We start from the raw sequence: 22,904 nt of genomic DNA, 5'->3' as shown, positions 1-22,904 counted from the left end.
GGCGTACACGCTATGTAAACTACAGCGGTGTGAAGCGCCGGAACCTACGGTAACCATGGTAACCGCAGCACGGCTGAGTTAAATTCTAAAGTCTATATTTAATTCTTTTTGTCTATGATAAGAGTCACTTTAGGCCCTAGTGATGAAATATACTATTCTCAGCTCCTGTGCATCGCAGGGAAAATCTACGCATACTGTTAGAAAGATAATTTCTGCCTGTGGATGTGCAGAATCCCTTTTTAAATTGATATAGACACATAAATAAACACAACAAATTAATATAAAATTAAAAAAAAAATAACATGGGCCTTATGGGTGGCCATGTTGGTGATGAAATAACAACAAAATATAAACAGAAGATCAAAAAAAAATAGAAGAAATTCCAATCACATGTTTTATTTACAGATTGGTGTGAAAATAGAGAATTTTGCACAATACATGCTTTTGGTCGAGCTTTCAACCACTGGGCGAGCTCTAGTACTTTACAAAAATATTTTCTCTATAGGAATTTGTGGTTTAATACTGAAAATCTGTAAAATAATATATGGATCACTTTGATTGAAAATTTTTCTGGGAGATAATTTTTTAGGAGATATTTCTTTAGAAAAACTGATTCTGAAACACTTGCATCGACTTCTGATTCAAATTGTGTTCTAAAATAATTTGGGTGAGCATAAATTTGTTTTGTCTCATTTTTGGAGGTGATACAAGTTGTGAGTTGATAAAATTTAACTTTCACACTATCAATTACTGCTCTGCTACACACATTAGTTGACTGTTTTCAACTGGAACCTGATCTTTAGGAACCACTTTTTTTATCAATAAACCTAAGTAAATCTTAGCTGCACAACTCAGGCCATGTATTTCCTTCAAGGAAAATAACACAATCATTTAAACAAATATATATAACTAAGAGTTTAAAAATGTACCTTGATGTAATAAAAATTAAATTTTAAGTGGGCACCACAGCTTAAATGTTCTATGTCTTCAATTTTCAATCTCATTCAAACTATACTGCTTTTATAGTAAAAACCAATGAAAATTACCAATTGTGTTTTGTAAAACTTTTACAGATTGTGCACATACTTCTCTTAACTCCCTCTTACATTCCTCAACTCCACCTATTTCCCAACAATTTCCACCGACTAAATTAAAATGAATGGCATAAATTGACAGTGTCCTTGACTAGTGACATCATTTAACCATTTTACACAGGAAGATCACACCTGACAAGTAATGACATCACTGTCTCGCTGGCTTGGCTACACTGATTGTTCATGGTCATTAATCAGTTAGCCAGAGAGAGAGAGAGATGGCTCTCATTGTCAAGCAGCACCAATAGACCGTGAGGGTCAGCTGATGACAGGTGTTGAAAAGGGTGGGATTTCCTGTGGGGTTTCAGCTCAATTCACTCAAGTTTCTACAGCCTGATTATGTGTGTTTATATATTCCTGCTCCTTTACGTCTCACAAGTCTCAGGTTCACGGCTTGCTGGGTTACGACTGCAACTGGGTTCTGCACCTTTGATGACAAAAGGTTAGTTATGGTTGAGAATAATGTATTGATTTAGTCTGGATTTGTAAACTCTTGTTGGTACAAACATGTTAAATGCAGTTTAGTTTAAATTTAGCCCTTTCTTCACACTGACATAAATTGCATACAATAATATATTCATTTAGGTTTTACTTATTTTTTTTAGCAACAGTTTTAGTTGATGCACAAAAAGGACTAATAATTTTGTAAGTATGTTTTAACTCAATTAAGATTGTAGTACAAACATTATATATTGTTAGGAATTGTAAAATATAAGTATGAGGCCTTTTTTCATTACTTTTAAAAATAAGAATAAGAATATTTATTTTCTCTCAGTAAATACAATTATTACATTAATTAATTACATTAGACAGTGCAGAATACAGAACATAAACATTTTTAATAATAAAAAAAGTAAAAGTAAAGTTATGAGAGATCATCCTATGTTACAACCTTGATGATCCTGGAGATAAATGAGAGAGAGTTCAGTAATTAAAAGGATCAACCCAATTGACGTGTGTTGCAATCAATAAACTAGCTAGCTCATTCAACTTGCTTGATTATGTTCTGGTTGATTGGTTTTGTAAGGTCGTGATAAAGAATAATTTTTGTACATAAAAGACAAGAAAAAGAAAAAAAATTGGTCTGTAATATTTTTTATTTAATTTTTTTTTTACTAAACCTATGTAAATTTTAGAAAATAACAACACTATTTTTACTTTTTAATAGGGCCCTATTCAAACCCTGGCATATAATTTATTTTATGAATTTTATTTGGTGTTATAAAACATAATTAATGAAAATGTAAACAAATTTTATAAATAAGGTCCTCGATCTATCCTGAGATAGCAAAGATCATTCCGGTAATCACTTATCTTTGTTTTAAAACTACCTGGTATCAGTGCTGTAGAAATCTAATCAAAATTAATTGATTCCGTCCAGTTACTGTATATTTTTGTTGCAGAGGATGTGTGCAGCAAATCCCACGTGGAAGTGAGTGTGTCCAGTCGCATGGACAAGAAGACAAACCGCCGTCTGCTGATCAGCTGGTGGGTGCCACAGGTGGAGTCAGCTGATATGATCGCTCTGTACGTGACAGACCCTGAGGTCAACCTGACCTCCCCCGTGTTTACTCTCTCCCCCTCCTCCACCTCTGGCTGGAGTCACACCCCTTTGAGCGAAACTTACCTCAACTACAGGGACACATTTATCCCCCAGTGTCTGGGTTATTGGGTCATTTACTGGCGAGGATTTGAGAGTAAGTAAAATAAACGGTCACCAATCTCACACATACTTTCTCCCATTAGCTTCTTAACAACTATCAGCGTTGGTAGTAACAACTGTGATATTTTATGGGAAAAATCACAAAAGCTGCAATTACTTTAAAATCATAATCTTTACAGCAATGGGGGTTGTACCGGTTTGTTTAGAACTATAAAAACCATAACATACTAAATTTTAATTAAAATCAGTCAAGCGGAATTTTAAAATGCTATTTTCTCTTTGTTTATGGGTTTTATAGGAAAAATTGCATTTAAAATCAAAATTTTAAAGGTACCATACCTGTAAATTAGGACTCGCACACCAAATTTTACATTAAATATGTTACATTTCAGGGACCTAATCTTTTACTAAATCTGAATAGAGATATTGGGTGTATAGATAATTTTATCTTTGCTAGAACTTTTTCTATTTTGAATAAGTGGTAGGTACATAGGTGTAATGGCAATCATGCTGTGTCTATCAGAAGGCAGATTTGCCAGTTAAAAGTCGTTTATTACATTATTGTATTATGGTGGTTTTACTAATACAAAATTGTCATCTCCTTTAAACACGTATCCAGAGGTAGCATCGTCATGTCTTCAGACTCATCCCACCTGGATGTGGGATCACCAGGATCAGCTGGGAAGATTCCGAATGACTGAATTGTTCCTCCCGGGAACACACGACTCAGCAGCCTACTCCGTCAGCTTTGAAGCTCGTGAACTAACTCGCTTTGAAAAGTATGTCTTCACACAGGTAAAACCAACAGTAGTTCCAACTGATTGAGCTTTAACAGTGTGTTTAATAAAAACTTCTGCTATAACATTAAAAGTAAAAATATGTTGCTATTGCACAACTGAAAAAGATAAGAAAATAGAGTAGTGTTCATAACAATTAGTCTGTATGTTTTGAACACAATGCCACTTGGATTCAATGAATATATTACAGTACTTGAAACGAATAATCAAATGTTTTTAAGCTCAGAAATTACTAGCTACAAACCTGCAAATTGTTTGCAAAATTTGATCTAACCAAGCCACTGCACATATGTTACCCAATATTTTTCAACATTAAAATCACAGTCATCAGATCTTTTATGAATATATTTTTATTTTTCCATTTTTCCAAGTTTCTCATCTCAAGCATTTTTAGTCTAAAATAAGGCAGCTGCAAGTTCTTTAAATTATAAAAAAAACTCGTTGACTTTTATTTTCATTGTACTGGTAGTATGAGTATTAAGAGCCTTTGGCCTTTGGATTAAGAGGAATAGCTAAAAATAGTGGTTTAAATACCTGATTCAGGCAATCCAATTGTTGTTATCCATTCACAATCAAATGTATCGAAAGTATGTATCCCCAGCTTTAACCGGCTGTAGCTTACTTTTTGCATTCTTGTTAACAGTTAGACACATTGATTGTATAATGTACACTGACACAATTGAAATTGTTGAAATGATTGAATCTCTTACTAAACAGCTGCTTGTTTGCAATTTCATCAGCTAAATTGAAAACAAGTTAGAAGAAGTTTTGAGAGGTTATACATGAATTGGTTTGTTGTTTTCTATCTTAGTTTGCTTAAATAATGTGCAATATGACAAAAAATTAAGTTCTTCGCACGGGCAAGTTGATAAAACTTTGAACTCAGGTCGAAGAGAGTCACTTTAGCCCTTGTGATGAAATTACTATTTCTAATCTGGTTTCCAATTAGTTTTCTTCAAATATTTCACAGGAGGAGTCAGTATTATCACAACTGATCCACGGAGTTAGATATCTGGACATACGGCTTGGACATCACAAGAATGAAGGATTCTACACTCATCATGGATTTGTCAAGCTGAGGCACTTCCAAGGAGTTATAGACGATGTGATCGTTTTTCTCAACAATTCAAGGGATATTATAATTTTGGACCTGCATCACTTCCCTGTTGGTAATGTATTTATAATGATCTGGTATGTTAATTAATATAAATGCATATAATGTTACCTGATATGTTTGGGTACTTATGTGAAAAATGCAATTTAGCAGTTGGATTAGACAATTGAGCTGTAGGTCAAGAAGTTTGGAATTTGTTTAGTAGACAATTTGAAAATATCAATTACATTGATCGGTTTGGTAGACTAACTTTTAATATTTTTAACAATAGTTTATAAGTCATTGATAATCTAATGGTCAAAAATCTATGGTAGCAACGTTTTTATTCCTTGTATTATGAACATGAGAATTTTGTTTGATAAGGTTGGGATTTTGTAGAATATATGATACAGAGTCAAATATATAAATGTTAATTACTGTTGGAATTTGTAGCTGAATGAACAGGGGTTTACAGTGTTCCTGTTGGGGTTCACAAGATATGATTCTAACTAACTTCTTTTGTAAGACTAAAATTTCCTCTATCCTACTGCAATTTCCGTAAAAGATAATATTGTATCTGAAAATGGATTGGAAATAAGCAAAGTAGGCTGTTTTAATATAATTTTGATCTATACAATGTATTAGTTTAGTTATAAGACAAATTACCCTTGAAAGCTTAGAACTTATGTAATCTATATGATCTCCCCAAGAAAGGGTCTTATCCAGATAAATACCAAGAAATTTAACATTGTCTACATAACCATCCAACATATTTGATTCACAGGGTCTAAGGCTAAAAACAATTTTTTGAGTTTTATCTTTGTTTAAGAGGAAGCCATTTGATTCAAACCAAATAGAAGCTTCATTGATTGAGTTTTGAGCTAACTCTTTAAGTTGTTTAAGATCGGGATTAATATTTAAAAATGTTCTATCATCTGCATACAAATAAGTTTTACTGGTTATACATTCTGGGAGGTCGTTAATACAAATTAAAAATAATAGAGGACCTATATGAATTAAAAAAATGTTAATTCATAACAAAGTCTTCATAGTTAGATCTGGGTCCAGGCAAGGCCCCACTAGAAAAACAGGCCATGCTGCAGCGCGGGCAGCAAAACACTACGTCACAGTGGTGGATAGTTGAGTTGTACTAAAATCTTACAGTTAAAATCTGACAAACAGCCAGCTTATTTACCTAAAACATATGGGATATAGCAGTTAATCAGCGTGATGTCATGGATCCTGCAGCATGGCTTGTTTTTTCTAGTGGGGCCTTGGTCCAGGAGAGCTGATCATGTTTGTTTCAGGTTGATAGACTTTATTGGTCTACTCTTTAATCTGTGGTAATAATAAAGTTGTAAATTGTGATATATTACTTATAATGTATAATAGTATATTACGTTACTAGTCCTGAAAATAAGTATTTGCGAGACGAAGTCGAGTACGGGATTACCATACGAGTCCGAGTCCTGAAAACACATTTTGGACGAGTGACGTAATAGTTTACGCCATACTACTAAATCTGTACAAATCCTTATACATTACCACCAACTAAAGGACTAAAAATCACTAACCTCTAAGGGGCGGTTTGGGAGCTCGGTATTAGCGCTAGTCCGCGACTAAATCCGGATATTTCCGGTATTTTAGGCTGCCGCCTCGAAAACGGGTTTGTGAGCTCGGGATCAGTTAGGCGTGCGCCTAACTTATGCAGGGATAATCTCGCGCCTAAATATTGTTGGTTTGGGAGTCAAGTAGACTTAGGCGCCAGCCCAAGAGATAGTCTCGGTGGGTTTGGGAGACCAATTTCGGGACTAAGAGATATGTTTTCGTCATAAAAATCAGTGAGTTTAGTCCCCAACTTTAGTCCTGCCAGGGGGCAGGTCTAAGTCGACATCATGCCGGTATTAGCTCATTAGCAAGTTAATTGTTTACATATTAAGTAAAAGAATGTTATATTGGAATTCGTTATTAAATTCCGAACAATTTCATTACCCTCAAAGTATATTTGATAAAAGTTTTTTTTTTAGGTTTCTGTTGTTCAAAATAATAAAAAAATCTTGCGGGAAGTAATTTAACGAAATATTATTTTGTTTTTGTCTTAACTGTTAACTTCAATAAAAATATGGAGCCTGAATATAATTTATTTCAACTGATAGTTTGGTTATAAGCACCCGTACCTTAATTATAAATATTATATTAGCTTGGAAAAAATTAGCAACCGCATACATGCCCCCCCCCCCCACTCACCTCCTACGAAAGAGTGAAGAGATAATAAACAAAACATAAAAAAACTGCAAATAGCTCACAGTTATAATCGTTTTATTTTTATTGCGTATCAATAATCCCGCCACAGAAAACCTACAGACTACGCGAATATCCAATAACCTAATAGGACTTTCAATTAAATTTATTTAAATAGCTTTAGGTTTAACAAGTAACTAGAACTACCTACGTGTAAGTATACTACTACAGGGAGGGCAATAAAGTGTGTTTTTACTAAAATATTAACAGCTTTATATAAAATAAATAAATTTGCCAAGTTTCATCAAAATATATCCATAAACTACAAAACTACAACAGTTAACTTCTCCATGAGAATCACATGGAAGTTTTAAATTTAAGATTTGTTGAATAGTCTCTGTAGCCATTAACCGTACAAAACATTTTAAGATACTAATTTGTTTTTTATACTCTTTAAAATATTTTAAAGATAAAGATTTATGTTTTAGGGGGTTAAAATTGAGGTAAAAAAACTATTTTTATCCCATAAAACCCCGGGTTCCCATGGTCTGATCATGCTGGTTCGTGAACTCATTAAGGTTTATCGCGCCTTACACTTTCATGCAAAATGTTATCAAAATCAGACAAAAATTACTCAAGTTGGCACGTTCATGGACGTGTATATAATCTATGGGCTATACATATATAAACATTAGAACGAATAGGGACGAACGAATAGGGGATGTTTTTGGCCTCTAGGGACATCAAAATGGAAAAGTATATCGGTCCCGGAACTAAGTGCTACCTACGGTAATAGCTACTTCCCTATAGGAAAGTTAGATAAAAGAGTGTCATGTTTAAAAATTTTTTAATTGACAAAAATGTTTTTGTAAGTATTATCAGATAGGTATACATTTGCTTCACACTATCATAACCTCCGCAATTACTTAAAATACTCTTTATTTTATTTCCGTCAATACCCATATATTATACAGGGCAATTGCTGTTTAATTTTGAAGCTTTTTATTGCATGAAACCGAGTTTCAGATGTTACCGTTCCACACACAGGGTAATCTTTGTTAAATGATTAGGCTACCTAATGTTTTTGATCTCTGAAAGAAATCATATTGATTTTCAGAAGCCTATGTTGCTCTGTAAGTATTTATAAGGTGTAGTACCAGAAATAAAACATAGCCGTCATTGAGATGTAAATAAACGATCTTACAAAACTAAATTTTTGCAATGGTACAATGCAGAAACTTAAACCATAGTCTACTAATTATCCACCGTTGATATACCATGATAAAATTGTATCCATCTTCAATTGTTCATCGTTTGTTGTTGTCAACGGTAACGTGCTCTGCAGTGGCCGTTGCCAACGTCAAAACATGAATTCCCCGCGATTCCCTGTCCATCTAGCTGCGCTGCAACTTAGGCGCGACTATACTTGATCTACGACCATTTCAACTTAGGCGCGAGCTCCCAAGCCTGGTTTCTTGTCCGGGGACTAAAGTTAGGCGCGTCTAACACTAGGCGCGTACTAGCTGGGCTCGAGCTCCCAAACCGCCCCTAAGAGAGGTTATGTTTTTGTTTATAACCACTCATTGCCACCCACATACAGTATAATCAGCTGATTTGTGCCCGGTACAACTCAACAGTACAGTAGCACGTAATGAAACCCCATTTCATTAAGCTTGCGGCAAACAGCTGTTTTCTGGACTAAATCCTTGCTGGGTAGTTCGTCAAAATAGTGTATTATGGCGTAAATATGATGACACTAAGTGTTCTAAGATTTGTTCTATGGGGATTAATCGTTTATTAGGATTTTATTAATGTAATCTCTAAAATGAATCTTAATTCTTAATTGTTCACAGGTTTCAAGACGCAAGATGTTCACCTTCAGCTGGTCAAATACATTGAGGATCAGCTGTCGGAATACATGGTGACACCAGCACTGAGTTGGTACTCTACATTGAATGATATCTGGAAGACTGGCAAACAGCTGATAGTGTCTTACAACAACCAAGCCGTAGTCGCTAGAGGCACTCACAAGCTATGGCATCCTGTAAGACATCAGTGGGCTGACACAAAGAAACTGGACTCACTCAAGACTTTCTTGGATTCCGTCATGAGGAAGTAAGTTTTGTAGCTTATTTTCTGATTATGTCTGTAGTGGTTTCAGTTTTGTGCTTGTGATATAAGGACATTGATGGGTACTTTCATGGGGAATTTGCAGAACTCCTCAAAGTAGGGGTAAAGATTGGGTTGGATTGATTTTTTTTTCATAAACCAAAAAATAAAGGGGTTGAACTACTTTCAGAAGGTATTTTTCAGGGTCATATTTCCCACTAGGCAAGTGCTTACGGGACAAAATTGTTGTGTAGAATATAAAGGAGCAACAAAAGTATGGTCATTAAAGCAATGTTTAAACCTGGAAAGGGTAGCAGGTTTAATCTGTAGGTAGTGTGCTGATCTTAGTGCTGAAAACCTAATTGAGGTTTTGGTATTGTTAAGTAGTTTTATATTTTTGTACTTGAATTGCCTGTCCCTCAAACCTTCTTATCTGGATTCTATTGTCAGCATTTACACAACTTGAAAGCAGGCATTAGAGCTAAACTTTAGCAAGACAGTGGAATGGTATACAGGGATTTGAAAATTATAAACTATTTTAAGTAACATTTCTAACAAATACTGGTGATGCATACTCTTTCACTTCTGTGCTAATCTTTATAGCTCATTCGTCTATGGAATAACTTGCAGGTAATTAAAGGATAGTAGAAGATGGTAGGAGGGGCGCTGGGGCGGTGATATAATGTCTTGCACGGTTTCAGTTTGAACCTGTCATTCTAGGTCAAGAACTGGAAATATTTATCAGAAAATATTTATTGAATGGGTGGAGGATTCAACTGGGTGTATTTATGTAATTCAAACCAAACCTGAAATATGAGTGTAGAATGGAGTTAGATGCCTTGTGTAGGTTTTGATACCACTAATAACAACTGATTCTCTAGCCATTCCCATAAATGGAGTTGAGGGCAGCTGGGTCTAGTTTGAAACCATCAAACAGGTTCTAAATTTTCTCAGGATCTAACTGGCAACCTGGCGAGCACCATCCCATGGCAAAATTACTCTACTAAAAATATCAATATAATGCTTTACTTGTTAAGTTATGTTTCTGATACTACTGTAGTTGTATATTCTCACAGAAGGCCGCTGGGAGCCTGGGCAGCAATGGCAGAGTTGACCCCGGACCGCTGGGACGTACTACTGGACTCTGCTGGAGGCTTACGAACAATGGCAGCTGACACAAATATTATGGTAAAGCAGTTTTGTGGTAATCCCTACACTTTTTTTCCTTTGCACTTCATACTTCAATACTTGCAACATTGATAAATTAAACCATTGCACCCTAGTTGTTCTCATAGTATTTATTATTTAATACAAATTTCTAATCATTATGCCCTATTATAAGTTTGTTTGTGCTATGCAGGTGACAGAGTGGTTCCGTGGAGCGTGGGGAGTCAAATGCAACATCGTAGCCGTTGACTTTTTCAGAGGCTCAGGCATTGTGAATGCAGCCATCCAGTGGAACCTCAAGAAAGCATTCAACCTATGTATGTAGCATTGCATTGGTGATCCAAAAAAAGGTTTCAGGACCCAAAAATTTATATTCTCAATTCCTCGTAATCTCTATATCATGTAGTAACTCAGAGTATATTTTTATACAATGTCTTTTCTTATAAACAGTACCTATAATAAAATGCAGAATTTTTATAAAAATGTAACATTATTTATTTACCTTATCTTCTACAAAACCCCTTTGATTATGAATCACTATTTGAAAGTAATTCCGGTGATTCGGTAGCTCATTCAGCGTTCTTTTGAACCTCAGTCTCATTCTTACGCACGTTAATTGTTCAAATCATCCCACTTCAAATCTTACAACTTTCTCTTCGCTAAACGACATGCTGGCCAAAGCCCACAACTACAGTTTCACGAGTCAGACCCTCATTTTGAGAGATTAGACAAATGGTTTTATCATCTGAAAGGCCATCTATAGTTTTAACTAACTGGCCAACCTTGTTAATCATTACGCTTAAGTCAAGACCTGGATTAATAGTGAGTATGTGTAACTGAGAATTGAAAACACTGCTTCGGGGCGTATTTTATTTTTTACCCCAAAATTTTATTATGCCTTTGAAAACTCAATGGATAACTGTTGCAAATTTTAGTGTCACATTAAAATATGATAGTCCCTAACACCAAAAAACACTATTTTAAGCAAAAGGTTTGATAAAAATTGTATATATGTATAAAAAACATTTAATATGATATAAAAATTACATGAAAATGAACTATTTAAATACATTTGGTAGGTACAAACATCTTGATCAGTTTGTTAAGCTAAATATAATGAATTGCATATAACAAGGCTGCTATTTAAATAGTAAATTTGACCTAAGCCGAAGATTGTGTCAATTTTTCTTTCTTCGTAATGTTTGGATACTCTGTAACAACATTTATTTCTTAAGAGGAGAACATACAATAAATAGGTATAGGTAATATTTCAGGTTAGCTAGCTACCAATATACTAGCACTATTTAGAAAAACATCAATTAAAAATCCTTTCACAAACCTTAATCCTAATCCTATTGACCCTTTTTGCATTGTATGGGCTGACGAGTCTACTAAAATCAGCATCAAGAGCTCATACAACCTGATTTGTAGTTTTAGACTGTACAAAGATAGTAAAATAACATTTCTGTCTTTCCCTCCAAATATTACAGGTATGAATTGAACAGAAAGGTAGGTACTATCTAATGTGCTATTGTAATAAAAAGTGCTTACCTGGGTATTTGTGCGGTGCCGCTATAATTGGAAACTGTACCGTCCAATACTTCTGATTCATGGCGACAATTGTTACTCTAATACAGAAAGGTTCAAAATTAATGGGAAATACAGTTATTTGGATTTTTTTTGTCCTAATCTATGAGGGCTTTGTAATTAATAGGTGAAAAAAATAATAGTATTATTTTACCTATTACCAAAAAGCGTTCCTGACCTTTATTGAAAAATAACAGCATTTCTTCCCATCTCTACTACAACCTACTAGACAGCAAGTAGAAAAGCAGGCTTGACGGTAAGTACATTATTAACGTGTATATTTATGACTTAATAGTTTATATCTTGGAAAATCAACATCTTTTAAAATTTAGACACAATACTCATAATCATAATACCAGAAATAAGAACCATACCTCAATAGAATTCCATCGTTTAAGTAAAACTCTAAATAGTCACTTAAAGTGTATAGCTTTCTTGAATCCATAATTAAATTATATACTATAAAGGATTTCAAGAATAAATTTTATTGTTGGCTGACCAATAACCCATTTTATAGTTTGGAAGATTTTTTTAACAATAAGATTCTTCAGTTGTAATTTGTTTTTTGTTTTTTTAACAAGTATTGTAGGCCTATATGTCTCCTTTTTTTAGTTAGCTATAAGTATTTAATTAATTATTAACTGACTGTGCTATAAGTTTGTTTAGCTGTATCATGACGTTGTCAATAATTTGTTAAAATTCAAAAGACAATAAAGCATATTTCATTTCATTTCATTTCATTCATTTACAACATACAACTCCTGCTATCAACCAACTCCTATAACATCCTCAAGACTATACAAGCAAATGTGAGTACCCTTGGATATTTTGGCAATCTAGTTTGCTCAGAATTCAGTGATTGGCATGCAAAGTCGTCTTCAGAGTCAATAATATTCAGATCTTTTTAATAGTAACTATTGAGTGAATGCAGCAAGTACGCTGAACATGGAAAAACCTACAAGCTGCTAGTAAAAAGCTGGTAAAACTCTCACCACTCAACCAAACTCTCTGTTTTTTTTTCTAAAAGTTGGTAAAAAGCTTGTAAACTCGTCTTGAACTGTGTACACAAGTGGAAGAATCAGTTATGTATTAGATAATGTTGTACTCTTACATGCAGGACAGCTGTTCCGTGTAGACATCAAAGTTGGAAGGGGCGACCCAGTTGACCGCAGCAGTGAGGAGTTTGTAAGATGACCGGACGAGAGCCAAGTTCTGCAAATATTAACCTTTGAGTCCTTGTATAGACTAACATAGTAAATGTATTCCTACCTTACCAATCTCATTTGTCATCTTTTTGTTTAAATATTTTATTACATTTTTAAGACATGACTAATGTTTTTTTTATTATTTTGAGTATGTGTATCTGTAAAAATATTTTACTAAAATATATAACTAAAATTTTTTTGTGTGAGAGAACAGTCCAAACCAGTGTCATGTTACTATCTAACATCAAAACTGTTGTTGAACAGCCCAATGACAAATTAATGGCATCAGAGTCCATAATCAATCTCGCTTGAAATCGAACCAGCAGCCTTCAGACTTGAAGGCGATCACTATAATCACTTTTAGCTACTCAGACAAAACTATGTTTTAGCTAAAACCCTAACATACTGGTATAGCTAAGTTGTGGAGATGATTAAAAAATGTTGTAAACTTATCGAATCCACGATAATTAATACCTTGAAATAGTAAAAAAATCTAGCAGAGATATAGATTGTTTCATTATTGTTAATTTTTTATTATAAAATGTAAAATTGGTCTTTGAAATTGTCTTTTGAATGTAAGCCCGCTTTTTGCATAGGACTTGCTACGGGCTCCCACCCTCCTTCCTTTCGGAGGTATTTTTCCCTTCCTTCTAGAAAAGGAAAGGCATTTTTCGCTTCCACTAGAGCGGCACTATTTAGATATCAAACTTAGATGAAGTAGATTCAAATAGTGTTTAATACATTTATATATTTTACCCTTTACAAAAGAGAACATTCTAATTTTTAAACTACATTGAAAACACCATATTGTAAAGCCAACATAAAGACACAACATTTTTTGCTTGAGACCTTAGCTATTGAACATTTTAAAAGTGTTTGCTACTACCGTATTGTGTACACTTACATTAATGTTACTAGCTGTTAACGCATTTGCAAGGATTGTATTCGACTTTGCAACTGAGTTTTTATTTGGATAGTATTCGGTTTCATAGTGGCTGTCAACTTTATGGTAAAGTATAACCATCACTTCGCTTCCTACTGAAAATACACATTGCTCACCTTTTGACCGGGCGAGCAGTCTGTAACCTCTGTTTTTTCATCTTGTTCAAACTCACCAAAAGGCAAGTTGTCCTTCATAATTTGCACCATCATGCCCGTGAATGCTTGATACCTATCAAAAGGGGAGGAAGCGCACACACAAATCCTCTTGTGACTGATCCATTGGCCTTCCACTTCAATGTTCATTGGAGCCGTGTTTCTGAAGGGTCGTCTGCCGATGTAGGGAGGAATCATGGCGACACAAACGTCCCTAGTTGGTTGAAGAGGAGCTACTTGATCGAATTGACTCTGATAATAGGTCATTCCCTCTTGAAGCATCATCACTACTCCTACGAGCAATATCTTCATCGTAGTATACTGTTTTCTGGTTGAAACATATTTGTTATTATTTGGGAGTAGTTTACCAAACTTTTTAGGATCATTGGTATTGGATATTGTGTGCTTCATTAATTAAAATGTGTAGGCGCTTTGTGGATTCAAATCTTTGGTGTTGAACTGAGAGTGTAGTTTGCCAAAGTATAAAATAAATAATATTATTATTTTTATATTGTTATAGTATCTAATCAAAATGCCTTGCAATAAACCTTTCCTAGTATCTATGAAATAATAAACTTTTGTGTTTTAATGATACAAGTACAACTAACGTATAGTATCCTTAATATAAATTCTTTTGAGGCATTTGGGTGATTATCTGGCCCTAATTATTTAACCTTAAAGGGTTAAAAAATCACCAGTCGTTATGACCTATAAGTATAGCAGGCAAAGGGAAATAATACATGAAGAAAATAAACATTTATACAGTCTAAAACAATTTTCTAATAAATAATTTATAGGTAGTATGGATTAAATTTGTTTTCATTGTTGCGTTGTTTAAGAAATTTATAGTATTATCTTTATCTTCAAAAATTGTATTATAGTAGTTTATTTTGCATATACATAGCTACCGAATTAAATATTTTTGACCAACAACAAAATTTGTAAACTGAATAAAACAGGTTGAATTTTGTATTGAATTTAAACTTGAATTATGTGTGTTAAAAATTATTAATTTCAAGAAATTATTAAATTCCCTTTAAATTTTAAAATATTTTGTGTTTTGTATAAGTTTGAACATGTATCCAATATTACCAAAAGACAAACCAAAAGCGCACCTAGACCACTAATTTGATATAAAATACAACAATAAAAATGTTTTTAAACAAAATACGGTATTGTACTTTTTTAAGAGATATGTGTGGAGAAAAATGTAAATTAAAATTTACTTAGTCAACTTTCTTACCTAATACATGGTGCTGCTTATACTTATCGATTGATATATCACTCCTTTTCTCACATCACATTACACAAACTACTGCATTGAATGTCAATGTCACCATAACATAAGAAATGAAAGACTCTTTTACAGACAGAAGTGTCTCAATTGGTTTTTAATCTGTATCTGATTACTCTTCTGATTTTAATCACAAATCTATTGTAAAACCCTTGATCAATGACTACAATTATTACTTTTTTATTTGTTAAAAATTGACATAATGTAATGGTAGGTACCAAACTAGAATGAATATTATAAACTATGTTTAAGGAAAACAATACAAATCCTATGTGTACTGTAAGATGACATATACAGGGTGTCCGGTCATAAGTGTTAAATAAAATTTTGCATCAAACTACATGGTAATGGCAACATAATGACGCACATTTGAGGTTTCCAACCTAAACCGTTAGGGAATAACAATTTAATTAAGGTTTTCCACAAATTATTGTAGTTGTTATGAAAAAGGTTATATTACTCTGTTAAAAATGCACTAATTTAAATTAATGTAAAAATTAATGTTAATTAATGTTAAATTAATTTAAATGTCATTTTCAGAATCCTCACAAAATTTTAAATATATATATAGGCTAGGCATATTAGGACTATAAGTAGCAGTTAGCGGAAAGTTTAGGTACAGTCCTAATCATCACTTTTCTTTATGTTTTTTGGGTCGCTGAACACGAATATGAGGTTTGCTGACAGATATTTTGCCCGGAACATTGGTTATTTTGTGAAAAACCTTAAAATTTGGGCACTTTTTTTGGTTTTTCAGACAAATCTTGGTAAGTATGGGTTTTTGAGAAAATCCTGCTTTGTAAAATTAAAGATTACAAAATTTACTACAAGTTTCCTATATAATGTTTGTTTCTACGACGAACCGTTTCGCCACTAGAGCACACTAAAAAAGGCAAGAAGTACAAAAAATTTAAAACATTGCTAAATGCTGCCGTTTTACATTAGGTTTCCATGGAAACAACCCATGTTACGATAATTTTAACTATTTATTCATGATAACAAACTGAAACACACTTAAAAATACCCCCGCCACAGCAAACCTGCAGACTAAGCGAATTTCCATTTCCCTTATTCTTATTGGATTTACACTAAAATGTCTCCTTAGAAATATCACATTTATTCCCTATTTAAATCAAAGTTTTACGAGTACCTAGGTTTGCTGCAACAGGGAGGGTAAAAAGGTGTTTTTTTGTAAAATGTAATAATTTGGTACATAAAATGAATACATTTTCCAAATTTGATCAAAATATGTACATAAACAAGCAAACTACAACAGTTTACTTAGTCGCAATAAGAATAACATGAGCATTTTAAATTTACAGATTTTTGGAATTTTCTCCGTAACCATTAGGCGCATAACAACGCTTTAGTATACTAAATTATTTGTTTTTTAAGCTCTACAAAATTATATGGAAAGAAATCGCTAAATTTTAAGTTTATAAGGTCAAAAATAGGAAAAACTAATTTTTACCCCATAAAACCCCCCATAAATCCCTGTTCCCATAGTCCGATCATGCTGGGCAAAACCAAAAATGAAAATAAACCCTAACCGTTTTACAAAGGTTTTACATTGGGTTTCCATGGAAACAACCCATGTTACGATAATTAGAACTATTTATTCATGATAATGAACTGAAACACACTTGATATATCTATGCCAAGATGTATGACTGACTGCTGGAACATTTCCCGTTCCCACAAAACCCCCATTTATTTTCTCAGCACAGGGATGTTGCTGGCCACAGGGTTGACTGCTATAGTGATTGAGAAAAAAGGATGAAATACATTAAAAGAGTTGTAGATAACTTTTAACTTTGGCAATGTCAAATTCAGACGAGTAGACCGTGTCCAGCCACTTGCCATAGAATAACGCGATGAAAGTAGAGAATTCTTACCCGTATACCCCAACACCTTGTTTCAACGTATCAGCATCCTTAAAAATTCTGATGAAGAACTAAAACACTTCTTGTCCTATGAACTGGGTCCATACTCTTTCTCGTTGTTTGATAATAACGGTTTGCACAAAGAACCAAATCAAATCTTTAAAGGCCTAAAGCCCCTGTCCCCATTGAAAACAAGCACTTCCATGGTCAAGTGCAGTATGTTATTGATGGTGGGTTCCTACTACACAAGTTATGGACAGAGCATCGACCTTTCAACCATAAAAAACCAAGCATCAACCAAGAAAAACTTAATCGACAACATAGGCTACTCACCACTCCTTGCCTTGCTATAAAGAAGAAAACTGTAGGCAGCTGAGAATATTCAAAGATAAACTTGGTCCTCAGTTTCTTACCCTTGAGGAAGCCTTAGAAGCAAATGAGGATGTGGAAGAAGATGTTTTTTCTCTCATCTTGGGCCCATAAAAAAATGGATGGAATGCCAACCTTCAACCCGAAGAGAGTGAATTACATGATCCTACCAACCAACCTATTCATGGGGTTATTAACATTATAAAAAGAAAGATTGTCTCAATTTTCCACAATTTAATCCTAAAAGACGGGTATTTCTTTCAGGTTTGGTTATGTGGTCAGAAGACACACTAGTTAGTTTATTAGTGAATTTCCCCTATAGGGAATAAGCTATTACCGTATTACTAGTGGTAAGACCTGGACGCGGGACCGATTTACTTTTTTGTTTTGAGGCCCCTAGAGACCAAAAACACCATCCGTTCAAATTCATATTTATTATGTGTCCGTTAGGGCGAGAACTCGACAGAAATCATCAATTTGATGAAAATTGGGACAAACGTATAAACCTACGTCTATTCGAACGAGTTCGCGAACCTGCATAATCGGACTATGGGAACAGAGATTTATTGGGGGTTTTATGGGGTAAAATATGGGTTTTCCTATTTTTGACCTTATAAACTTAAAATTTAGCGATTTATTTCCATACTATTTTGTAGAGCTTAAAAAACAAATAATTTAGTATATTAAAGCGTTGTTATGCGCCTAATGGTTACAAAGAAAATTCCAAAAATCTGTAAATTTACAATGGTCATGTTATTCTTATCAAATTTGGACAATGCATTCATTTCATACAAAATTTTTACATTTTACAAAAAACACCTTTTACCCTCCCAGTGGTTGCAGCAAACCTAAGTACTGGTTAAACTTTTATTTACATAGGGAATAAATGTGATATTTCTAAGGAAACATTTTAGTGTAAATCCAATCAGGGAAATGGAAATTCGCTTAGTCTGCAGGTTTGCTGTGGCGGGGGTATTTTTAAGCGTGTTTCAGTTTGTTATCATGAATAAATAGTTAAAATTATAGTAACATGGGTTGTTTCTATGGACACCTAATGTAAAACGGCAGCATTTAGCAATGTTTTTAATTGTTTGTACTTCTGGCCATTTTTAATGTGCTCTAGTGGCGAAACGGTTCGTCGTAGAAACAAACATTATATAGGAAACTTGTAGTAAATTTTGTAATCTTTAATTTTACAAAGCAGGATTTTCTCAAAAACCCATACTTACCGAGATTTGCCCGAAAAACCAAAAAAAGTGCCCAAATTTTAAGGTTTTTCACAAAATAACCAATGTTCCGGGCAAAATATCTGTCAGCAAACCTCATATTCGTATTCAGCGACCCAAAAAACATAAAGAAAAGTGATGATTAGGACTGTACCTAAACTTTCTTCTAACTTTCCTAATATGCCTAGACTAATATAACACATAATCTTTGGGGTACGGAAAAATATCCTACTTAAATTTATTTGTTAAACAATTAATTTGAATATCGAAAAAAGATTTAAATAACATTCAGCAATTTTGTTTCTCGGTTACCGAGTTCAGCTGAGTTTAACAAATATTACTAAAAACTTCCTTATTTAAAGGGCTTTACAATGGTGTAATATAGTTTTTACCAAGTTTCAAAATTCCTAATTTAATTCAATCATCGTTGTGAAAAAACATGGTAGGGCAAAGAAAAGCTATTGTGAAGAAAAATACATTGAATTGCTGGCAAAGAATAATTTGTATTTCTTCTCGCATGCAACGTTTTTTTTATAACTATTAAGCTAAGAAAAGAAACATATATAGTTGTAAAATGTGTTTGTGATAAAGTTACGGTTATCGTATATTTTTCATATTTCAGATACGATTTCAATTATCTCGCGGAAGTTCGGTTGTGGCTATACCAAAACTACCCAAAATGGATTAGACGTGGTCGACGTGGAGGAAGTGTGACATGGCCTCCTCGATCTCCAGACTTGAGCCCGTTAGATTTTTTTGTTTGGGGTTACATGAAAGGTCTAGTTTACTCAACTGTTGTAAACTCTGAAGTTGAGTTACGGGAGAGAATCTTTGAGGCTGCTGGGGAAGTAAGGGACAAATTGACGTATGAGGTCACAGTTGGCGCAATTCACAAGCGAGTTAGGGCCTGCTTGCGGGAAAACGGAGGGCACTTTACACCCAAACTGTGATTCCACCTTAATAAAAGTTGTGCTTCGGACGAAGTATGTCATTGATTTGATTTTTATTATGTGTTTTTACTAACGTATTGTGGTTTTTTTATAACAAATTTTCCAAAGTCTAAACAAAAACTCTTTAGTTTGATGAAAGTATAGTCTGGTCAATCATAAATTACACAAACCCTCATCATCAGTGGCCAGCTCATAAAATAGTAGGGGTGTGCGATGCATCAAAAATGCATCGAAATTTCGATTCGATTTGATTCGATGCATCGAATCGCGATTCGATTCAGTGGTGGTCAAAAAACGATTCGATTCACGAGGGAGTCAGTATCCATATACAAAAAACGCCTGCAGAAAGTCAATGCAATACCCGCAATACAGGAGCGCGTTGCTGTTGCGTTTCCTTTACGAAGGCGTTCTTATTTAATACATTCTTTGCATTAAATATAGCTTTAATTGTTTTATATTTTTTTGTTTTGACATTGCAAATGATTAGAGGTTTGTTTTTTGTCTTGATGTAAGCAGTGTGTGAAATATTTTACTACTGTGAACCTAGCCAAAACAAGGTAGGTTACTCCAAAATCATTTTAAAAATAAGTCTGAAAAATTGTTACTTAATACTTAACTAGTAAGATTAATGTTATAGACTGATTCATTTGGTATTTTTGTTAGGTGTCTGCCGGTCCCCGTCCCCGAATTTTTGTTGGGGCAAAAGAAAAAAAAAAGAATAATTTATTTCCAAAGAAACACTCTTATATTATTATATCTATTATTACAGAGGAATTAAAATGTTCAAATGAGAATTAAAAATTAAGTTGGCTCACGACCTTTCAGAATAAAGACACAACAGAGCAATTGCCGCACTGCCACTAGCCAGAGCCAGGTCTAGTCGTCTACTGATAAAAGTAACAAGACAAAAGCCGTGACGCAACACTAACAGTGCAAAGAAAACAAAGTCAAAAGAATAGAAAGACTATTTATCCAGACATACTAGTATAATCATTTATTGTTTATTCAATACCTAATTAAAAATATATTTTATTATTTTACATAATAAATTATAAACAAAAGAAATATCTGATATAGTGAACAGATCTGTATCTTGGTTAGATGGGGTTAAAAAAATATATTTCTAAGATCCAATACAATATTTACAACTCACAAATTACATTGAATTAATTTCTTTGAAAATAATCTCTAACAGTTTTGTGTTTTTGAATAAAGAAATATATTTCTTTGTCTCTACTTCCTTGTTTCATCACTTGCATTTTGTCAGCAATTGAAGCAACTGGGTAGCAACCGGGTGGTGTAAGAGGGGAGGGGGAGGGTCTATGACCTTGAATTCACACATCGTTGCCCGGGCCTGGCTGGTGAGACTGATTCATTGTTTTTGTTGACATACTACTACCCTTCCTTAAGAGAAAAAGGCCCTGCTGTTCCAAAAACATTGAGGGTAGTTTAAAAACATTGACCTGTGTTGCCAAGGGCACTAGGCTAGAAGATAGCATTTAACTTTCTTGTCTCTTGATTTAATATTATTTTAATCTTCTATATATTATTTAAGAGTTACTTTTCGGGTACCTAATTAGTTGTGATATTGTTTGGCTTTATTTTATGGATTTTTAATTCTTTTCATTCATTAGCTATCCAAATCAGTTGCTTTAGGATTTTAATCTCTTGCAGTAGGTCTATACTACTGTATGACATGATATGCATTTTTTAGTCCTTATTAATTATACCATAAACAATGTTTGTATGTTATTTACTGTTTTTGAGTTTTATAGGAAATTAGTTTACACAATATCTTTTCTTCAATGAGTTCTCCACTTGACATGTTGCTTCTAGCCTATTACTATTTTAGGCCCTATAAAAATAATGCCTAGGTAAAGCTGTAGGCCTACTGATGCCAATAATAATTCTTTATTTATGATGATGTAACAAATAATGTAAGTGTGAGGTTATTATACTAAGGAGGTTAGGAGGCAGGGAATGAATGATACATATTGCATGGTGGAAACATATTATTTTTATTTTCTTCTTGCTTGCAGTCCTGAAGCTGGTCCACAGGCCCTAAACTTGTGATATGTAAATTTATTTCTTAATGGTCTTTTTATATTAAGTTCCATTCAAATTTGTTGTAATTTAGCTACCGGCACCTATTTAGTTATTTAAACAGTTATTAAAATGAGAATGAATGTCTTGATAAAAAAAATATTTTCTTCTTTCTTGCAGTTGAGCCAATTCAAGTAAAAATTATGAAATAGGCAAGTAAAGCAGCTCACTGGTATTTCCAGCAGTTATTCTAATACATATGATTGAAAATAAATATTTTTTCACCTAAAATTCATATGTTAAGTATGAAATAGGCCTAATACCACATCAACAAAAATTTGTATTACACAAATGTGATACATTTTAATTATTGTTAATCCACTCAATTGACAATTATGAATAGAAAAATACGGTATTGCTTCGAATCGAGTTGCATCGAATCGAATCGAAAATCTTTTGAATCGAATCGTTGCTTCGAATCGAAAATTTTTTGCTGCTTCGCACACCCCTATAAAATAGTAAGTAAAATTCATTATTTTTTACAATATCTGTTTTGGTTTAACCGTGATTTTTCCCAATAGTGCGAAAAAATGCACCATAGATTTGACAGTAGATAAATGTAGTTATACATCATTGTAAAGCCCTTTAAATAAGGAAGTTTTTAGTAATATTTGTCTAACTCAGCGGAACTCGGTAACCGATAAATAAATTTCTGAATGTTATTTAAATTTTAGTCGATATTAAAAATAATTGTTTAACGAAGAAATGTAAATAGCATATTTTTCCGTAACTCAACGATTATGTGTTATATCTATTTAAAATTTTGTGAGGATTCTGAAAATGACATTTAAATGAACAATTAGTGCATTTTTAACAGATTAATATAACCTTCTTCATAACAACTACAATATTTTTTGGAAAATTGTAATTAATTTGTTATTCCCTAACGGTTTAGGTTGGGAACCTCAAATGTGCGTCATTATGTCGCCATTACCATGTAGTTTGATGCAAAATTTTATTTAACACTTATGACCGGACACCCTGTATATGAAGGAATTTACTGGGACGGGAAAGAAAAAGTAAAAATA

General features: G+C 33.5%; 3 protein-coding genes across 3 annotated transcripts in view; 1 reads left to right on the top strand and 2 right to left on the bottom strand.

Moving 5' to 3' along the window:
* Window positions 1-1,279, bottom strand: part of LOC129000256 (reticulocalbin-2-like) — a 6,536-nt gene extending 5,257 nt beyond the window's left edge. Inside the window, exon 1 of the mRNA XM_054427217.1 lies at window positions 1,247-1,279. Coding sequence (XP_054283192.1) covers window positions 1,247-1,279 — 33 coding nt within the window. The remainder of the gene's footprint in view (window positions 1-1,246) is intronic.
* A 64-nt stretch (window positions 1,280-1,343) lies between these two features.
* LOC128999681 (PI-PLC X domain-containing protein 1-like) lies at window positions 1,344-10,628 on the top strand. The gene is made up of 7 exons (XM_054426302.1): window positions 1,344-1,536; window positions 2,498-2,791; window positions 3,377-3,552; window positions 4,525-4,723; window positions 8,742-9,003; window positions 10,074-10,185; window positions 10,358-10,628. The coding sequence occupies exons 1-7, from the start codon at window positions 1,434-1,436 to the stop codon at window positions 10,487-10,489; spliced, it is 1,278 nt and encodes a 425-aa protein (XP_054282277.1). The 5' UTR covers window positions 1,344-1,433; the 3' UTR covers window positions 10,490-10,628.
* Window positions 10,629-11,231: 603 nt separating this feature from the next.
* LOC128999686 (uncharacterized) lies at window positions 11,232-15,423 on the bottom strand. The gene is made up of 5 exons (XM_054426312.1): window positions 15,295-15,423; window positions 14,016-14,379; window positions 12,863-12,963; window positions 11,716-11,792; window positions 11,232-11,375 (listed from the first exon to the last, which is right to left on the bottom strand). Exons 2-5 carry the CDS (start codon window positions 14,361-14,363, stop codon window positions 11,326-11,328), a joined length of 576 nt encoding a protein of 191 aa, XP_054282287.1. The 5' UTR covers window positions 14,364-14,379; window positions 15,295-15,423; the 3' UTR covers window positions 11,232-11,325.
* Between the last annotated feature and the right edge of the window lie 7,481 nt (window positions 15,424-22,904).

The sequence above is a fragment of the Macrosteles quadrilineatus genome, unplaced genomic scaffold (assembly GCF_028750875.1).
Source record: "Macrosteles quadrilineatus isolate MER2022 unplaced genomic scaffold, UCM_ALF_1.0 Scaffold_8__2_contigs__length_117827958, whole genome shotgun sequence".
In the NCBI taxonomy this organism is placed as follows: Eukaryota; Metazoa; Arthropoda; class Insecta; order Hemiptera; family Cicadellidae; genus Macrosteles; species Macrosteles quadrilineatus.
Note: the sequence above shows the minus strand (reverse complement) of the source record. Positions and strands in the feature narration are given on the sequence as shown.

Excerpts from the sequence above, each read along its gene's own strand:
- LOC128999686 (XM_054426312.1), bottom strand. The coding sequence starts at position 14,363 with ATGAAGATATTGCTCGTAGGAGTAGTGATGATGCTTCAAGAGGGAATG. Across the intron at positions 12,964-14,015 it reads ACTGCTCGCCCGGTCAAAAG|AACTTGGCTCTCGTCCGGTC; the intron begins GTGAGCAATGTG and ends TAATATTTGCAG. Across the intron at positions 11,793-12,862 it reads ACGGAACAGCTGTCCTGCAT|AGTAACAATTGTCGCCATGA; the intron begins GTAAGAGTACAA and ends TTTCTGTATTAG.
- LOC128999681 (XM_054426302.1), top strand. The coding sequence starts at position 1,434 with ATGTGTGTTTATATATTCCTGCTCCTTTACGTCTCACAAGTCTCAGGT. Across the intron at positions 1,537-2,497 it reads TGCACCTTTGATGACAAAAG|AGGATGTGTGCAGCAAATCC; the intron begins GTTAGTTATGGT and ends TTTTTGTTGCAG. Across the intron at positions 9,004-10,073 it reads TTGGATTCCGTCATGAGGAA|AAGGCCGCTGGGAGCCTGGG; the intron begins GTAAGTTTTGTA and ends ATATTCTCACAG.